The sequence below is a fragment of the Mobula birostris genome, chromosome 12 (assembly GCF_030028105.1).
Source record: "Mobula birostris isolate sMobBir1 chromosome 12, sMobBir1.hap1, whole genome shotgun sequence".
NCBI lineage: Eukaryota > Metazoa > Chordata > Chondrichthyes > Myliobatiformes > Myliobatidae > Mobula > Mobula birostris.
The window spans coordinates 72561707-72580830 of record NC_092381.1 but is presented as its reverse complement, the minus strand read 5'-3'; the positions used below and the strand labels follow the sequence as shown (position 1 = coordinate 72580830).

At 44.9% G+C, this 19124-nt stretch overlaps 1 protein-coding gene across 1 annotated transcript; it reads left to right on the top strand.

Annotated features, from left to right (window-relative positions):
- Positions 1–1358: 1358 nt before the first annotated feature.
- Positions 1359–15083, top strand: gpr88 (G protein-coupled receptor 88). The gene is made up of 2 exons (XM_072274107.1): positions 1359–2785; positions 14811–15083. The coding sequence occupies exon 1, from the start codon at positions 1360–1362 to the stop codon at positions 2275–2277; it is 918 nt and encodes a 305-aa protein (XP_072130208.1). The 5' UTR covers position 1359; the 3' UTR covers positions 2278–2785; positions 14811–15083.
- Positions 15084–19124: the final 4041 nt, after the last annotated feature.

Below are 19124 nucleotides of genomic sequence, written 5' to 3'. Positions count from 1 at the left end.
TGAATGGCTGAAGATAAATGGCCCTGGGACACCATCTTCAGGAAGTTCTGGAGTGATTCTTGTGGCTAGAATTATTGACCTACGAAAACCATAACTGTCTACAATCATCATGTCTTGATGCCATTGTCTTAAGTTTTAACAGGGCTCCTTAATGCCACACACTGTCAAACAATGTTTTGATGACAAGGGAAATACTCTCATCTCAGCTCTGGAATTAACTCTCTTGGCCCACATTTGGAACAAAGCTGCGAAGATCGCGGGATCAGCGTGGTCCTGGTCAAAGTCAGACTAGCTATTCATGAGTTTCCACTGATGGTAATATTTCTACGTTACTTTACTGGTGACTGAGAGCTGGGAAATTGCCTGATTCTATAACCTACGGACTCACATTTGCGGACTCTACACGCCGTGTTCTCAGTATTATTTTCATTTGCACGACATGTCTTCTTTTGGACATCGGTTGTTTGTCAGTCTTTGTTTACATATAGTGTTCTGTATGTCTTTATTTTCCTGTAAATGCCTGCAAGAAAGTGAACCTCAAGGTAGCATATGATGACATATATGTACTTTGATAAAAAATTTACCTTGCCTTTGACTTTTGAATGGATATATCCTGCTTTTCACCAACAACCTGAAAATGCCCCACTATAACGTAAACAACACAGGCAAAATGCTGGAGGAGGTCAGCGCAGGCAGCATCTATGGAAATGAGTAAACAGGCGACGTTTCGGGCCAAGGCTTTGGATTTCCAGCTTCTGCAGATTTTCTTGTCTTTGTGATTTCCTACGGTATCCTGTGTAATGCGGAGACTCGGAGTGTCAGTGAAGAGGGCACTGGGTGTGATAGAAAAGGGTACCAGGACTGTCAGCGACAGAGCACTAGCTATATTAATACGGGGGCTATTTGTCACGTTAAGTATTGGGTCTGGTTGCAGCTGGAGCACCAGGACTGTTAATGACAGGGGTTAGGGACGAGGGGACTTGCACTAAGCGACCGGGAAGTACCTGTGCCCATTGGTGGTAATGACACTGGCACTGAAGCCGGCGACGTTCCTGCGGCAGTCAGTCCGATGTGCATCCGTGTTGCCTGGAACTTCCTCAGCCCCCCAACCCCACCCGCCTCCCACCTCCTCAGGTGGAGCGGAGCCCGAGTGCGCACGCGTATCTTCTGGAACCACTCTCTCCACCTGTCCTCGGAGCGGTGCAGCCCGACCGCAGCCGCTGCACCCTCCCTCCTCCCAACCCAGCACACCGACAGGACCCGGGTATCCCGTGAGGCATGGGCAACTTCTCCAACACTTCGACCTGCTGCGACGGAGCTTCGGGCGGGAACATTCCGTGGGCTGTCACCTACGCGCTGATGGCAGTGGCCGGGAGCACGGCCAACTTGCTGGTCATTTACCTGGTATCCTCCGTCAGGAGGCTCCGCAGCACCAGCAACGCCTTCATCGTCAACGTGTGCGCCGCCGACCTGCTGCTCTGCGCGTTCTGGATGCCCCAGGAGGCTGCCGCTCTGGCGCAGCCGCCGCCCCCGGCCGCCGAGCGGACCATCGCCGGGGCGCTGCTCTGGCTCGGGCTGCTCGCCTCGCTCTTCTCGCACTCGCTCGTCGCCCTCAACCGCTGCGCGCTGATCACCAAACTGCCGGCGGCTTACCGAGACCTCTACCGGCGGAGGAACGCCGCGGCGATGATGGCAGGCTCCTGGCTGGCGGCCGCCTTGCTGCTGCTGCCCTGGCTGGCGGGGCGAGGTGACAACTACCGCCGCCCGCTCGGGGCTTGCTCCCGGCTCCCAGTTGTCGGCCCCGCCCTCTCCCGCGGCTGCTCAGCTCCTGCCAGCCCCTATGCCGGTGCCGTTACCGCCGCCGCCATCCTGGCTCAGACCGCCGTCCTGCTGGGTGCTTACTCCCGGATACTGCGCCGGGTGCAGGTCAGCGCGAAGAGGGTCAGCGTCCTCAACTTCCAGATCATTAGCAACCTGCCCTACCCGTTCGCTAGGAAGGACAAGAGGTCCCGCTTCTCCGTCTCCTTCGTCCTGTGCGCCTTCCTGCTGAGCACCGAGCCGTTTCTGTGGGTGCTGCTCTTCGGGCTGTTTCAGCCGGTGTCCACCGCCCTCTCCAACCTCGCCTGGCTGCTCTTCACCCTGCTCTTCGTGCTGAGCCCCTACCTGTACACCCGCAAAAACGAGGAGTTCAAGAAGTCCCTGCGAACTCTCCTCGGCATCGAACTCGTCAGAGAGCCGACGGGGGTCGAGCCGGCCATCCAGGCGGTATCGCGATGACCCTGTCACCTCAAGCCGGAGACAGGGGCGGCCCAAAGCCCGAGCCGTGCAGAAACTTCTCACTGGATCAACAGTGCCACGGATTCAAGCTCGCCGGAGTGTGAAAGACCGTGTTAATAATGTACTATCAAAAAAGTGGGTACTTCCTCGACGGCGGTGACCCGCGTGGGGTCTGCCCGAGGTCAGGTCCAATTCGGTGTGCCACGACGTGTGTGTGTGTGTGTGTGTGTGTGTGTGTGTGTGTGTGTGTGTGTGTGTGTGTGTGTGTGTGTGTGTGTGTGTGTGTGTGTGTGTGTGTGTGTGTGTGTGTGTTGTGCGTCAGGTTTATGTTGGACAGCGCCTGACTTTTCTGACATTGTTCTGATTCCGTTTCAATCGCGGGGCCGGGGTGAGGCCGGCTCGATTGGCCCACTCCTCATCACCTTTGATTTGAGCGGCTCTAGCGGCGGGCAATGAAGAGTTACCACATTGGTTTCTGGTGTGGAATCACACGGCAGTCGTCCTCCCGGTGAGGCAACATTGTACCGTATTTTAAATACAGTTCGGTAGTTTCATGGTCATCTTTACTCGCATGTTCCAGATTTATTTATTTAATGTATTTTTAAACCTCAGCTGTCATGGTCGTTTAAAACTCATGCCAAAAGATCACTAATTCGGGTCTGGGCAGTTACCTACTGATCGAATTACTGAGCCACCCGTGCCTTAGTGTACTTTTAATTGTTAACCAACTTTCCCAGAGTAGATCCACGCAAAGCCCAGACATTTTAATAGCAGCAGGCCCTCTTTGAATTTGCCTTGACATTTCGACAGGTGTGGGGAAGAGAACGGAACCACATCACTAGATAGCACACGCGATTAGTAATTCGTTTATTATCGTCACCACGTACCGAGATACAGTTGGCCTCCTCTACTGTCGAGATGAAGTCACACATTTTAATTCCACATCCCATTCTGATATGTGAATCCACGGCCTCCTCTACTGTAAAGATGAAGCCACACTCAGATTGGAGGAACAACACCTTATATCCCGTCTGGGTAGCCTCCAACTTGATGGCAGTTTCTCTAACTTCCGTTAATGCCCCTCATCCCCTTATATATATATATAAAATTTCCCTTTTTTTCCCTCTCTGTCCCTCTCACTATAACTCCTTGCCCATCCTCTGGGCTCCCCTCTCCCTTTCGTTCTCCCCAGACTTCCCGTCCCATGATCCTCTCCCTTCTCCAGCCTTGTATCCCTTTTGCCAATCAACTTTACAGCTCTTGGCTCCACCCCTCCCCCTCCTGTCTTCTCCTATCATTTCAGATCTCCCCTTCCCCCTCCCACTTCCAAATCCCTTACTAGCTCTTCTTTCAGTTCGTCCTGACGAAGGGTCTTGACCCGAAATGTCGACTGTACCTTTTCCTATAGATGCTGCTTGGCCTGCTGCGTCCACCAGCATTTTTATGTGTGTTGCTCGGAGATACAGTGAAAGGTTTTTGCTTGCATGTCATTCAGATATATTATTCGGCAAGGAAGTGGATGGAGCTAATACATAAAACAAAACAGAATCCAGAATATAGTGTTGGAGAGAATGTGCGGTGCAGGCTGATAAAGCAAGTGCAAAGACCGTGACTAAGGAACTTGGGAAATCAAGAGATTATCTTTCAGTGTATGAGAGGTGCGATACGGTAAAATGGAAGCTGTCCTTTAATTGCCTGCTAAGTTTGGAATGCATTTCAAAGCTAAATGTTATACTTGACGATCAGACAGTGTGAAATATTGCCTGAGAGCGTACCCAGTTTAAGGTGAAAAGTGTAAACTGAAAATGGTGGAGGCACTCAGCAGGTCAGGCAACATCTGTAGGAAGAGAAACAGGGTTAACATTTCAGTCAGCAGATCTTTGGCGGGTCTCTGATACCTTCGCTGTAACGTTAACTCCGTTTCTCTTTTCACAGGCGCTGACTGGCCTGCTGGCTGTTGCCACCATTTTGAAGTTTTATTTCAGATTTCCCGTACTTCCAGGTCTATTTTTTAAGGAAATAAATTTAAGCACCGTGAGGCGATTGTAAAAAGTCGGGCGCAAGTGGAACATCAAAATTTCCACGTCACTGCACCAGTTCGGGTGGGCACAGGATGGTAGGGGTATGATCCGGGTGCAGGTCGGTGGGAGTAGGCGTTTAACTAGTTCGGCATGGACTAGATGGGCCTGTTTCTCTGCTGTATTTTTCTGTGAACCTATGACAATTTTCGCTTTTATAGGAACGTCGTTTTTACTTTGTTTATGCAGCAAGCGAACAGATGCAGTTTCCCCCGAACCGCCCTTTGAAATTGGAACGCGATTTTTTTTACTGTTTGAACTCCCAAAAAATGATGCGGGATGAGCTTTCGTCCGGAACCACGAGGGCCTTTCTAAAAGCGCCCCTGGGCTTTTAGCAACCCGGGCGCCGTGTACTGTGAACGGGGAGGAGGCGGCTCACCAGCTGTTTCGTTCCAAGATTTCCCTGGAAAGCAGAATTTACCGTTTTGTGGCAGCGGTTTAGAAAAGTGAAGTGTAGAGTGGCGGAACTGCTCAGGTGACGGGGAGAAGGGTAGTGCCGCGGGAGACGGGGCGAATTCTGAACCAGGGCAGTTTGCAGCGGGCACATGCTCTCCAAGACCAGCCGCCGCATACCTTACTCAACTGGTGCCAACAATTCGAGTCCCTGACCAAGATTTGATAGTTACCAATTGGGAAATGGAGGCAATTACCTTTAGGATTTTGCTGCCGTTAGCATTTTTACTTCTACTCGGTCTTGAGTGGTTCCTGTCCTGCCCGAGGTGAGAACGTGCCCCACTCCTGGCATACGGCATATTTAAAATTCACCTCACGAGTCATACAGCACAGAACCAGGCCTTTTGGCTCGCTTGGGAATGTTGGATCTCCCTCCACTCCATTCTAGTTATTGATAGTTTACTTAAGAATTTTTTTCACAATTATCATACATGAACTCATAATCCTCAATATTGTTTTTGTGTTTCCAACCCGCGTGGAGGTTTGTTCCTGGATTTCCGTTTTCTGACCTGCTGCTCCCTCCGTATATCCTGTTGCTTTCTGTGGGCTGGGGTCCTTGATCCCTCTGGACCTTTCTTATTTTGGAAACCATGGCCAGTTTTATTTTCGGACGGGAAGGAAGTTTACAGGGGTAACAGATGACCCGATATTTCTGGCAATGTACAAGAGCAGGAGATTAAATACGATCCATCTGGCGGACAGACGGAGTAACTCGACCCGTGTACACTACTCCTATGATAACCCTGTCTGAAGAAAGCTGCTGGCTTTCATAACAAGGGGAATTGAGTATAAGAACAAAGAGGTCCTTCTGCAGCTGAACAGAACCTAGGTGAGACCACACCTGGAGTACTATGTACAGTTTTGGTCTCCAAATTTGAGGAGGGACATTCTTGCTATTGAGGGAGTGCAGTGTAGGTTCACAAGGTTAATTCCTGGGATGGCGGGACTGTCATATGTTGAAAGATTGGAGTGACTGGGCTTGTATACGCTGGAATTTAGAAGGCTGAGAGGGGATCTTATTGAAACATATAAGATTATTAAGGAATTGGACACGCTGGAAGCAGGAAGCATGTTCCCGCTGATGGGTGAGTCCAGAACCAGAGGCCACAGTTTAAGAATAAGGGGTAGGCCATTTAGAACGGAGTTGAAGAAAAACTTTTTCACCCAGAGAGTGATGGATATACGGAATGCTCTGCCCCAGAAGGCTGTGGAGGCCAAGTCTCTGGATGCTTTCAGGAAAGAGATGGATAGAGCTCTTAAAGATAGCGGAATCGAAGGTTATGGGGATGAGGCAGGAACTGGATACTGATTGTGGATGATCAGCCATGATCACAGTGACTGGCGATGCTGGCTCGAAGGGCCGAATGGCCTACTCCTGCACCTATTGTCTATTGTCTATTCTCCCCACGTTGACATCCCCTCCCATCCAGCTTCCACCACACTAGCGGAAATGTACCGTGGCCAATTAACCTAGCAACCGGCGTGTACTTCCGATGTATAGAAAACCGGAGCGTTCCGAGATGAGCAACGCGGGCACAGGAGGAACGTGGTCAGCACCTGACATTAGCGGGGTCCAGCCCGGATGGCTGGAGATGGGAACGCAAATGCGACTGCGCCGTCCTCCCTTCTCGCTCCTTCGCCTCCTACTTGGCGCCCTTCCCTCAACGCGGACTTTCCAAATGAAGCTGACGCCAGACTCGGAAATAAAAATGCGTGCGTGGTTAAAAGATGTGTTATTTTAACATTGGCGATGAGTTGATAAGTGAGGGGAAGGAAATTAACAGTGAACAAAAGGTTTTTATCTACTGTAACCATAACAATTTAACATATTATTTTGCAAACTGTATTTCTGCAGGTTCGGGGGTGGGGGGGAATCACGACAAATGATGGGAGAGAGGGGACAGTGAAAGGCTCTGGGGCAATGAGCCTGAGTTTTTTGTTTCATGCAAGGGATGTGTGCTTCGCAGCCGAGCCAGCCAGCATTTGATTGATTATCCCAATTAGCCCTTAAGAAGGCTGTGGAGAGCTGCCCTTTTGAACTGCTGCAGTACTTGGGGAGTCCGGCTTCCCATCTTGCAGCCAGGGCGACAGTTCTGGAATTGCGATAGTAACAGTGCAAGAATGGTGATAAATTTCCCAGTCAGGATGCTGGCAGGCTTGGAGGGCAACTTCAAGGTGGCTGTGTTCCCGTGTCATGGGTTTGGAAGGTGATCTCTAAGGAGACCTGTGTCCTGCAGATGCTTCAAACTGTGTCACCGCTGGTGTTGAGCTTGAGTGTCGTGGAAGCTGCAGTTACCCAGGCAAGAGGGCAGTGTTCCAACACGTTCCTGACTTGAGCCTCGCTGAAGATGCATAGGCTTTGGGGAGTCACCCACCGCAGGATCACTGGTCTCTGGTCTGCTCCTGTAACCATATTGTGTACGTGGCTACTCCAGTTTAGCTCCTGATCAGTGGTGAAGTCTGGTTAAGTGTCCTGCCTCAAAAGCTGGATCTGGGTTGCAAATCCCAAGCTCCATTCATTGGATCCCAACTCTGGATTATGATATCCAAGCACACAATGCCAGATCCCACCAGACCATAAGATATAGGAACAGAAGTAGGCCATTCGGCCCATTGAGTCTGCTCTGCCATTCAATCATGGGCTGATTCAATTCTTCCAGTCATCCCCACTCCCCTGCTTTCACCCCATATCCTTTGATGCCCTGGCTAATCAAGAACCTATCTATCTCTGCCTTAACACACAATGACTTGGCCTTCACAGCCGCTCATGGCAACAAATTCCACAGATTTAACGCCCTCTGATTAAAGTAATTTCTTTACACCTCTATTCTATATCGACGTCCTTCAATACTGAAGTCGTGGCCTCTTGTCCTAGACTCCCCTACCACAGGAAATAACTTTGTCATATCTAATCTGTTCAGACCTTTTAACATTTGGAATGTTTCTTTGAGATTTCCCCTCATTGTTCTGATCTCCAGGGAATACAGCCCAAGAGCTGCCAGATGGTCCTCATATGATAACCCTTTCATTCCTGGAATCATTCTCATGAACCTTCTCTGAACCCTTTCCAATGTCAGTATATCCTTTCTAAAATAAGGAGCACACAATACTCCAAGTGTGGTCTCACGAGTGCCTTATAGAGCCTCAACATCACGTCCCTGCTCTTATATTCTATACCTCTAGAAATGAATGCCAGCATTGTGTTCGCCTTCTTCACCATTGACTCAACCTGGAGGTTAACCTTTAGGGTATCTTGTACAAGGACTCCAAATTCCCTTTGCATCTCTGCATTTTGAATTCTCTCCCCATCTAAATAATAGTCTGCTCGTTTATTTCTTCCACCAAAGTGCATGGACATACACTTTCCAACATTGTATTTCATTTGCCACTTCTTTGCCCATTTTCCTAAACTATCTAAGTCTCTCTGTAGGCTCCCTGTTTCCTCAACACTACCCACTCCTCCAGCTGTCTTTATATCATAGGCAAATTTGGCCACAAATCCATTAATCCCGTAGTCCAGATCACTGACATACATCGTTAAAAAGTAGCAGTCCCAACACCGACCCCTGTGGAGCTCCACTGGTAACTGGCAGCCAGCCAGAATAGGATCCCTTTATTCCCACTCTGTTTTCTGACGACCAGCTAGTTCTCCACCCATGCTAGTAACTCCCCTGTAATTCTATCGGTTCTTATCTTGCTAAGCAGCCTCATGGGTGGCACCTTGTCAAAGGCCTTCTGAAAATCCTAGTACACCACATCCATTGCATCTCCTTTGTCTACCCTGCTTGTAATTTCCTCAAAAAATTGCAGTAGGTTAGTCTGGCAGGATTTTCCTTTCAGGAAACCATGCTGGCTTTGGCCCATCTTGTCGTGTGCCTCCAGGTATTCTGTAATCTCATCCCTAACAATCGATTCCAATAACTTCCCAACCACTGATGTCAGGCTAACAGGTCTATAGTTTCTTTCTTAAATAGTGGAGTAACATTTGCAATTTTCTTGTCATCTGGTATAATGCCAGGATCTATCGATTCTTGAAAGATCATTGTTAATGCCTCTGTAATCTCTCCAGCTGCTTCCTTCAGAACCCAAGAGTGCATTCCATCAGGTCCAGGAGATTTATCCACCCTCAGACCATTAAGCTTCCTGAGCACCTCCTCAGTAGTAATTTTCACTGCACAAACTTCACTTCCATGACACCCTTGAATGTCCGGTATATTGCAGATGTCTTCCACTGTGAAGACTGATGCAAAATACGCATTCAGTTCCTCTGCCAGTTCTGCGTCTCTCATTACAATATCTTCAGTGTCATTTTCTATTGCTCCTATATCTACCATCAACTCTGTTTTACCCTTTATATACTTAAAAAAAGCTTTTAGTATCTTCTTTGATATTAGTCACCAGCTTCCTTTCATAATTCATCTTTTCCTTCCTAATGATCTTCTTAGTTTCCTTCTGCAAGTTTTTAAAAGCTTCCCAATCCTCTATTTTCCCACTAGCTTTGGCTTCCTTGTATGCCCTTTCTTTTGCTTTTACCTTGGCTTTGACTTCACTTGTCAGCCACAGTAGTGTCCTTCTAACATTAGAAAATTTCTTCTTATTTGGAATATATCTGTCTTGCATTTCCCTCATTTTTGGCAGAATCTCCAGCCATTGCTGCTCTGCTGTCCTTCCTGCTAGTGTCCCTTTCCAGTCAACTTTGACCAGTTCCCCTCTCATGCCATTGTAATTTCCTTTATTCCACTGAAATATGGACTCCTTGGATCTTAGTTTCTCCTTCTCAAATTTCAAAGTGAACTTGATCGTATTGTGATCACTGCTCCCTAAAGATTCCTTAATCTTACACTCTCTTATCACCTCTGGATCATTGCACAACTCCCAATCCAGCACAGCCAATCCCCTGGTTGGCTCAACAACAAGGTGATCTAAAAAGCCATCCCTTAGACATTCTACAAATTCTCTTTCTTGAGGTCCAGTACTAGCCTCGTTTTTCCAATTTACTTTCATGTTAAAATCCCAAACGTTTATCATGACATTGCCCTTCTGATATGCCTTTTCTATCTCCTGCTGTAATTTGTAATCCACATCCCTGATGCTGTTTGGAGGTCTGTATATAATTGCCATTAGGGTTCTTTTACCCTTGCCATTTCTTAACTCAACCCATAGAGACTCTACACCTTCCAATCCTATGTCTTCCCTTTCTAATGATTTAATATTATTTCTTATGCACAGGGCCAAACCACTCCCTCTACCTACTAACCTATCTTTCTGATACACCATATATCCTTCGACATTGAGCTCCCAATGGCAGTCATCCTTTAGCCAAGTTTCAGAGATGATCACAACGTGGGACTAGGCAGAAAAATTGGTTTGGCACAGCCAAGAAGGGCCAAAAGGCCTGTTTCTGTGCTGTAATGTTCTATGGTTCTATGGTCATGCTTGCCAGTCTGTAGCTGAATTTCAAGATCATCCATTTTATTTCTTATGCTGTATGCATTCAAATATAACACTTTCAGTCCAGTATTTGTTGCTTTCTGTTTTAACTGCACCACACCTCTATTGCCTTGTAATTCATCCCACTGGCTGTGACTATGCCTCATCTCCTGCCTGTCCTTTCTATCATCTCTGTTGCACGTTATCTTTGATTTATTTCTGTTTTCCTCTTCCTCTGCCCTATCACTCCAGTTCCAATCCCCCTGCCAAATTAGTTTAAACCCTCCCTAACAGTTCCATTAAACCTGCCTGCTAGGATGTTGGACCCCTTTGCGATCCCAAGTACCTAGATCCAGATCACAGACTCCAGGGTGGGAGTAACTCCTAGAGTGTTTAACCAAAATCAAATGCTGGAGGTACTGAAAAACTAAAAACAGAGTAGAGATGAAAGGCTCCCAAACTGAAACACTTACTGTTTCTCTCCTCATTAATACTGCATGACCTGCTAAGTATTACCATCATTTTTGGTTTTCATTTCACGTTTCTTTTATTTGTGGTTTTCGGCTTTTTGCGAACTCTAGGTGCCATTCCTGCAGTCCATTGGCCTGATGTTTGTGGTCCACATGGGTCAACTCTCCATCCCCGTATCTCACTCACATACAATGGGCAGAGGAATTTCCTCCAGGTCACAAATACATGGCCAGAGGAAAATATCCAGAGAAAAACAAAAGAGGAGTCTTTGGAACACTGGGGCTGGAATGATTGGTTATGAACTCAATCATGGTTCAAGGCAAAATTGGTGATAGTAGGATTAAGAAAAAAGAAACAAGAGATAGATCCAGATGAGATGTAGTTTCAACAGGACAAAAATGTCTGTTTGTTTATTTTTCTGTCTCTGTTTAAAATGATATATCTCTAACATCATTAATACCAGATGACCAATGGCTATACATATTAGTTGTCTTTCTCTCTCCTGGCCTGATCTGCTGACGTTTTTTTCTATTTCCAGTTATGAACACTCACATTGCTTTTGCTCCTCTGTTTTATTAACTATAGACTGCAGGTCATTGAAGTGATTTATTTTCCAGTTGGAATTAACTTCATCAAATACTGAATTCCGCAGTTTCTCTGAAGGCCGAGAGAACTTCGTATAAACACAAACATGAGAGATTTTGCAGATACTGGAAATCCAAAGCACCACACACAAAATGGCAGAGGAACTCAGCAGGTCTGGCATCTTCTATGGAAGTTAATAAATAGTCTACATTTTGGGCAGAGACCTTTCATTGGGACTGTATACTGTAAATGCAGCAGCTGTTCAGAACAAACCTGGATTCATGAATTGACCTAACACTCCCTCCTTGCAGCTTTTGTATTGGCATCTCTTTAAATCCTGTGGATTCCCATCTCTGGATTTATTCCTCACTTTATACTCCCTCCTCCTGGGTGCAACCTGTTTGGCGTTTGGTGCATGGAACTGTAAAATGTTTAACTCACCATTGAGAACATCTACCATAAATGCTGCCTGGGCAGGGCGAAAAGCATATTCAGGGATGCATCTCACCCTAACCATGGACTTTTTATTCTCCTCCCATCCGGTATGCGCTACAGGAGCCTCCGCTCCTGCACCAGCAGGCACAGGAAGAGCTTCTTCCCTGAGGCTGTGACACTGCCGAACCTCTCATCACAGTGCTAAGCAGTATTGCATCTGTATTGTACTGTCTCAGTACTTTTATATTTGTGTGCTGTAGCACTTTTTTTATTCGCAGTTATTTTGTAAATAACACTATTCTTTGCATTTCTGGTCAGATGCTAAATGCATTTCATTGGCTTTGTATCTGTACTCGGCACAATGACAATAAAGTTGAATCTAATCTAATCTAATCTAATTCTCTTTCAATTCCCTTTATAATAAGTACCATTATGGTATCTGTATAAATAGTAGAATCACAAGTTACCATAATCCTCTTCACGGTAGGGTTTAAACATGTACAGTATTCATTTCTTTGCATTAATCTATAGATTATTTTGCTTGAATTAATTGGGAGTCAGAAAAGTTTACACAATTTTTGATGTAAGGGAGCAGTATGAGCAGTCTGACGTTAAGAAGGTCATGACTTGGAGGAGATGCAACTTGAGAGGTTTGCAAGTGGTTAAGGAACCTGAACTGAGACAAGATCTAGAGGGCTGGATCAATGAATGAAATTGTGAGACATAAAGTTCAGGTCATTGAGAATACGAGGTGGTGCGGTGGATGCAATGGGAAGGGCTCTTGCAGCTGTGGAGAAAATACAAAAGATTAATGGGAAGAATATCAGTTAAAAAGACAAGTAGCATTGATACCACCGATCGTGAATACAACAAAATAACAGCAAGATCACAATGCAATTTAGTAGTAATCTAGTTATAAACTACAGATGGACATTTACGGAGAGTGAGCAGGTTATGAATCTTGATTTAAGTCATCCTCTCCTCAGTAGTATATTGAGGATGACAGCAGATTTCTTCAGCACCCATTATATATCGAAGGCATTCTTATACTGAAACTTGGCATATAGTGATAAGTGGATATATTTAAATAAAATAAAGTCAGACGTAGCTCCATGCAGTTCCAGTGGCACTAGCAGGTTATTGAAATACTCGAGGTGTAGTGTTAGTTGAAATGGAGAGATTTTGGCAGAAAATTTGCCCACAGCAAACTCTCAAGACACCAAGGGCAAAAGGAATTTGTGAGATAAATATTGTTCAAAATGCTGGGAGAACTCACCTGATTTATTTGAATAGTGAGATGAGCTCCTTTCAAACAGGAGATGTCACTTTGTGCAGTATGATTCTAAGCCTTGACTTGCCTAGCAGTGGGAGTCAACTCTGTCTGGTTAGCAGAGAAATAACTTGGTAGAATATGAACTATATTACATAAAATAATTTGTTTAAGTTAGTATCCAAGATCAATATTCAGCAATATAGGGTTTAATGTCTCTTCCAAAATACGGCCTTCTGATAACACCACAACTATGGGCTGGACATTTGGGTTCAGGTCTCTAGAGAGAGACTTAAATCTGCACATTTCTATCAGTCTACAAAATATATCGTTCTCACTTTAATAAACCAAGTCTGCTGAACGGATATGAGACTTGCTGTTTCCATTTTGTAATTAAGGATGTGCAAGAGGCCAAAACTGGGGAAATGCAAAGAATTTTAGGGGTTGTTCGGCTGGATATTATAGATAGGGAGGATAAGGTTATGGATATTATAGAGATAGGGAGGATAATGTTATGGATATTATAGAGAGAGGGAGGATAAGGTTATGGATATTATAGAGATAGGGAGGATAACATTATGGATATTATAGAGAGAGGGAGGATAAGGTTATGGATATTATAGAGATAGGGAGGATAAGGTTATGGATATTATAGAGATAGGGAGGATAACGTTATGGATATTATAGAGATAGGGAGGATAACGTTATGGATGGGTTGAATACAAGCATAATAATTCCAAAATTATTCCATGCACTTTGTTAACAGGAATAAAGACATAGACTATTTTCTAAATGGGGAGAAAATTCAAAAATCGGAGGTGCAAAGGGACTTGGGAGCTCTTTGCAGGATTCCCTAAAGGCTAACTTGCAGGTTGAGTCAGTGGTAAGGAAGGCAAATGTAATGTTAGCACTTATTTTGAGAGGACTAGAATATAAGAGCATGGATGTAATGCAGAGGTCTTATAAGGCATCGGTCGGATCACACGCAAAGTATCGTGAGCAGTTTCGAGCCCCTTAGAAGATGTGCTGGCATTGGAGAGGGCCCAGAGGAGGTTCATGAGAATGATTCTGGGAATGAAAGGGTTAATGTATGAGGAGCATTTGATGGCTCTGGGCCTGTAGTCGCCGGAGTTTAGAAAAATGAGGAGGATCTCACTATAACCTATTGAATACTGAAAACCCTAGACAGACTGGAATTGGAAAGGATGTTTCCTATAGTGGTGGAAATCTAGGAGCAGAAGGCACAGCCTCAGAATAGAGGGACATCCATTTAGAACAGAGAAGAGCAGTAATTTATTTAGCCAGAGGCTGGTGAATCTGTGGAATTCATTGCCACAGATTGCTTTGGAGGCCAAGTCATTGGGTATGTTTAAAACAGAGGTTCTTGATTAATCAGGGTGTCAAAGGTTATAGGGAGAAGGCAAGAAAATGGGGTTGAGAGGGATAATGAATCAGCCATTCAATGGGCCAAAGGCTCTAATTCTGTTCCTATGGCTTGTGGTCTAACATCAACGGGTTAAACAAAATCAGTAAATGCAGGGGTGGTGAGTGAAAAACTGTTGTGAGCTACAGTGTGGTGAAAAGAATTCTAGATTTATGTTTATAAAGGGTAGAAGATGGCCAAGAGCCTATCTGAATAAACATCTGGAGGCAACAAAAGCATAGATGAAAGACTAGACTTGAATTGCACAATTTCTCTTAATTCGGAGTATTTTGTACTTTTACAATGAATGAGATAGCCTTTTATCCTTTATTTTAGGAATTTAGACTGCAGCATTGAAAAGCCTTTACAGTGTCAATCATCTCCTCAGCTATAGGAAGATGGGAGACAGCAGGAAACAAGACAATGAAGAAATGCGGAGTCAAGGGTGCCAAGAGGTGATGATCCAAACAACTTTGAATCTATTGCAATGGACGGAAAGCAATCGACCTTGCCAGATGGAACGATTACTGTGAGGTTCACTCCAGTAAGCAAAGCTGCAGGAAAACATCACCAATATTTAATTTAGCTAGGGGATGTTGTGCCACTGTCCAGGAACAACTGACACTTTCAGAGGCCATAGGTCACTCTCTCTAAAGTTAAAATGGTGTGAAGTATGCATTGCACTAATTGGCCTCCAGCCTGGAAATGTTTTGATTACTATGCATAAGAATTAAAAATATCACATCAATTTGTCATCTGCTTCCTTGAACAGATACTTATCCAGGTATTATTGGATTAAACTGTAAAATAGATGTGGCATTTCTCACATTTTTCCAAAATGTTTCACAACTCGTAAGTTGAAGTTGTGCCCTGCTGCTAAGGGAGAGCCAATGTCTAGGTTCATCTGGTACAAAGGGAGGGGCTACTCAATCCATTCTTTATGCTGACACATTGAAAAGAGTTTGCCACTTTTCCCACTTCCCTGCTCTTTCTCTTCACTCATGCAATGCTCTTTTTTTAATGGAAGTATAAACACAATTTCCTTTTGAATGTTAGTATTGAATCTGCTTTCCACCACCAATTCAGCATGGTGCACTCCAGTTTCTAGCAGCCCACCAAATTATCTTATTTACTTCTCCTGCTCTGCCCCCTTCTACCAGTTATGTCAGGAGTCTCCAACCTTTTTTGCACTGCGTACCAGTTTCATATTGACAATATTCTTGCGGACCGGCCGAGCGGAAAAGAGTAGCAATCAAATACGTTGGATTTACCCCTAGAAAGACTACATTGACCATGAAGCCTTGCACGGGCACCAGTGCGCATGTGTGACTTGCACATGCGTGCAGGTGCCGATTAGTTTACTACAAATCGTTTTTGGCGATTCTGTTCGGGGGGGGGGTGTTAATCACGACCGGAATATAGGTGATAAGTGGCTAATACACTCAATTTCGTTTCTAAATGGGTTTATGTAACAAATTTAATATTAAACACACTGCGCATATTTTCCTCGCATGAATATAGTGACAAGTCAATTATCAGGGGAGGACAGGGGAGCTTGAAGTAAATGTTGAACGAACTTCCAATATAAGTGGCAGAAGCAGGTTCGATATTATCATTTAAAGTTAAATTGGATAGGTATATGGACAGGAAAGGAATGGAGGGTTATGGGCTGAGTGCAGGTCGGTGGGACTAGGTGAGAGAAGCGTTCGGCACGGACTAGAAGGGCAGAGATGTCCTGTATCCATGCTGTAATTGTTATATGGTTATATAAGTCAATAGCATCATAACATTTTAAGTAATGTTTGGATATTGAACACACAGCACATATTTTCCCCGTATGAACATATAGAATCATTGCAATGCACCAATATCACTGAACCAGTGAGAGCCCTGGGCTTGTTTCCCTGCAACAAGATGGTGCCATCGAGGTGTGATGGGAGACAGCGATACTCAAATGGGCTTCCTTATGTCCAGTCTATACCGCAATTTAGTTTTCTTTGCATTCATCGCAGAGATACGTTGGAAATGGAAGCAACATTTTCAGTGCTTTTGTGGCTATCTCAGGATATTTAGCCTTGACTTTGATCCCGAATACCGGCAGAGATGTTATGTCAAACATACTTTACAGCCCGCCGTCATTTGCAAGCTCGAGGAGTTGATCTCCTTCCCACGCTGACATGGACGCGTAATGACCTCGCATGCGTAATGGCTCAACAGTGGGCGTGACAGGGTATGAGGAAAGGTGCAGCTGACTCATATCGCCAAATCGTATTGTTTCCTCACGGCCTGGCAGGGAATGAGGAAAGGTGAAGCTGACTCAAATCGCCAAATCATATTGTTTCCTCGCGGCCCGGTAGCGCATGCTCTGCGGCCCGGTGGTTGGGAACCGCTGAGTTATGTAACCGATTACATCACTGTGCACGAGAAAACAATCCCATCCTCATTGCATTTCTCTTTCTAACTGCACCACTATTCTGGTAAATCTTTTCAGGACTCTATAAATTATTATCAGCTCACTTGCAGATAAAAAAAATGAGAAGTGTGGAATGTTATCCTTAAAGCAGAGTGAGCCAAAATTAGGTTTCAAATTAATTAAAAATCCATTTCTAGTGGAAGACTGATATTTAACCACAAGATGCAAATTTAAGATGATTCCCAAAGACAAAACTTTGGGTCAGGGTAAAAATATTAGCTGTCACAAGAGATTCTGCTGAAGCAGGCCATCCAGAGGAACACAGAGAAAATACTGGAGGAACTCATCAGGTCAGTCAGCATCTATGGAAATGAATAACCAGTGGATGTTTCGGGGACACGGGGAAATCTGCAGATGCTGGAAATTCAAGCAACACACACAAAAAATGCTGGTGAACGCAGCAGGCCAGGCAGCATCTATAGGAAGCAGCACAGTTGACGTTTCAAATCTTCTTACTAGCTCTTCTTTCAGTTAGTCCTGACGAAGGGTCTTGGCCCGAAACGTCGACTGTACCTCTTCCTAGAGATGCCGCCTGGCCTGCTGCGTTCACCAGCATTTTTTGTGTGTGTTGGATGTTTCGGGGGCCCAGACCCTTCATCAGGACTGGAAAGGAGGAGGAGGAAGCCCGAAAGCTGGTACTCCGTGCTGCTATGGTTTGAAACACACTGCCCGAACTGGTGCTGAAAGGAGATTCAGTTGTAGATATTTTAGATGTTTCTATATATTTTAAAGTAAAATATAAAACGGTGGAGAAATTACAGGGAAGTATGACTAATTGCTAATTTGTCCACGCCAGGACCTACAACTCTGGGCTAATGATCTCGTTTAATATTCTATTGCCTGATTTGTGAATCTATTAACCATGGAGCATATTGAGCTGCCAGCAATTCAACTTAAATGATTGACGGAGTCTGAATTTATGTGACTGAAAAGAACCTTGCGCATTGAGTACATCCCAAAAAAGACACAAATAAGTTCGGTGACAGACTACATAAGAACAGCAGAGGGCGCACAAAGTTGCAACACTTCGGGAAAACGGGCAAAATGCTGGAGCAGCTTAGCAGGCCAGGCTGTGTGGAAATACAAAGTCGACGTTTGGGCCCGAGACCCTTCATTAGGACAAGCTCACTGTGGCTTGAAATTCATCCAGTCACGAATCTTTGAATGAGATGAGTTCATACTACCAACTGGCTGATGCTTTGGCATTATTAAATGAAAGAGAATGAACCTCCAGGTTCAATTTTAATTTTAAATTGTTAATTTATTTTTCGGGCTCTATGCTTTGCTGGCAAAAGCAGCAGTCCGTCTGATGAAGATATTCCAAACAGGTGAGGTGATCTGTCCTGCTTTTTGCACACCGAACATACCTGGACATTTTTTTTATCACATTGCCTGTTACTTGTCAGCCTTCTCGCTGCACTGGAACAGTGTTTGTAGAGGTGTAGCTGGTTTGGGAGTACATGTCTATGTATGTTTCAACATTGCCTTTTGCAATTGCATGCTGGACTCTGTTGATATTGAGGACGGAGCCTTCTCTTCCTGTTTAGTAATTAACTGCTCACTGGCAGATGTATTAGGAGAGCAAATTTCAGCCTGGTCTGTGGTGGTGAGGTCACTGTCAGTTACAGGCTGCCTTTGCTACTTGCTAAGTTATTGCCTCATTATACTGGCGCCTCATTGTTAGCATTGCCTAGTGCTGCCCTTGGCATGCCTTTCAACACCGGCTACTGCCTCAAGGTTTATTGGCTGGTTTGATGTTAATGGTGGAGTGAAGGATGTGAGGTTATAAGTTGTGGTGGAATGAATTTGTGCTGCTGATCTTCCAGAGTAACCTGCAATTGCCCAGCTTGCTTTACCAATTGTAGCTCTTCACCCTGCAACTGTGAAGATGGGATTTTGTTTCCACAAGGGTTGTGTGGCGGTCGTTTCCCTCAATATCACAGACAGATGAACATACCACAGGGACTGAAACAGACAGATAAATATACAGTTGAATTCAGAAGTTTACATACACCTTAGCCAACTACATTTAAACTCAGTTTTTCACAATTCCTGACATTTAATCCTAGAAAACATTCCCTGTCTTAGGTCAGTTAGGATCACTACTTTGTTTTAAGAATGTGAAATGTCAGAATAATAGTAGAGAGAATGATTTATTTCAGCTTTTATTTCTTTCATCACTTTCCCAGTGGGTCAGAAGTTTACATACACTTTGTTAGTATTTGGTAG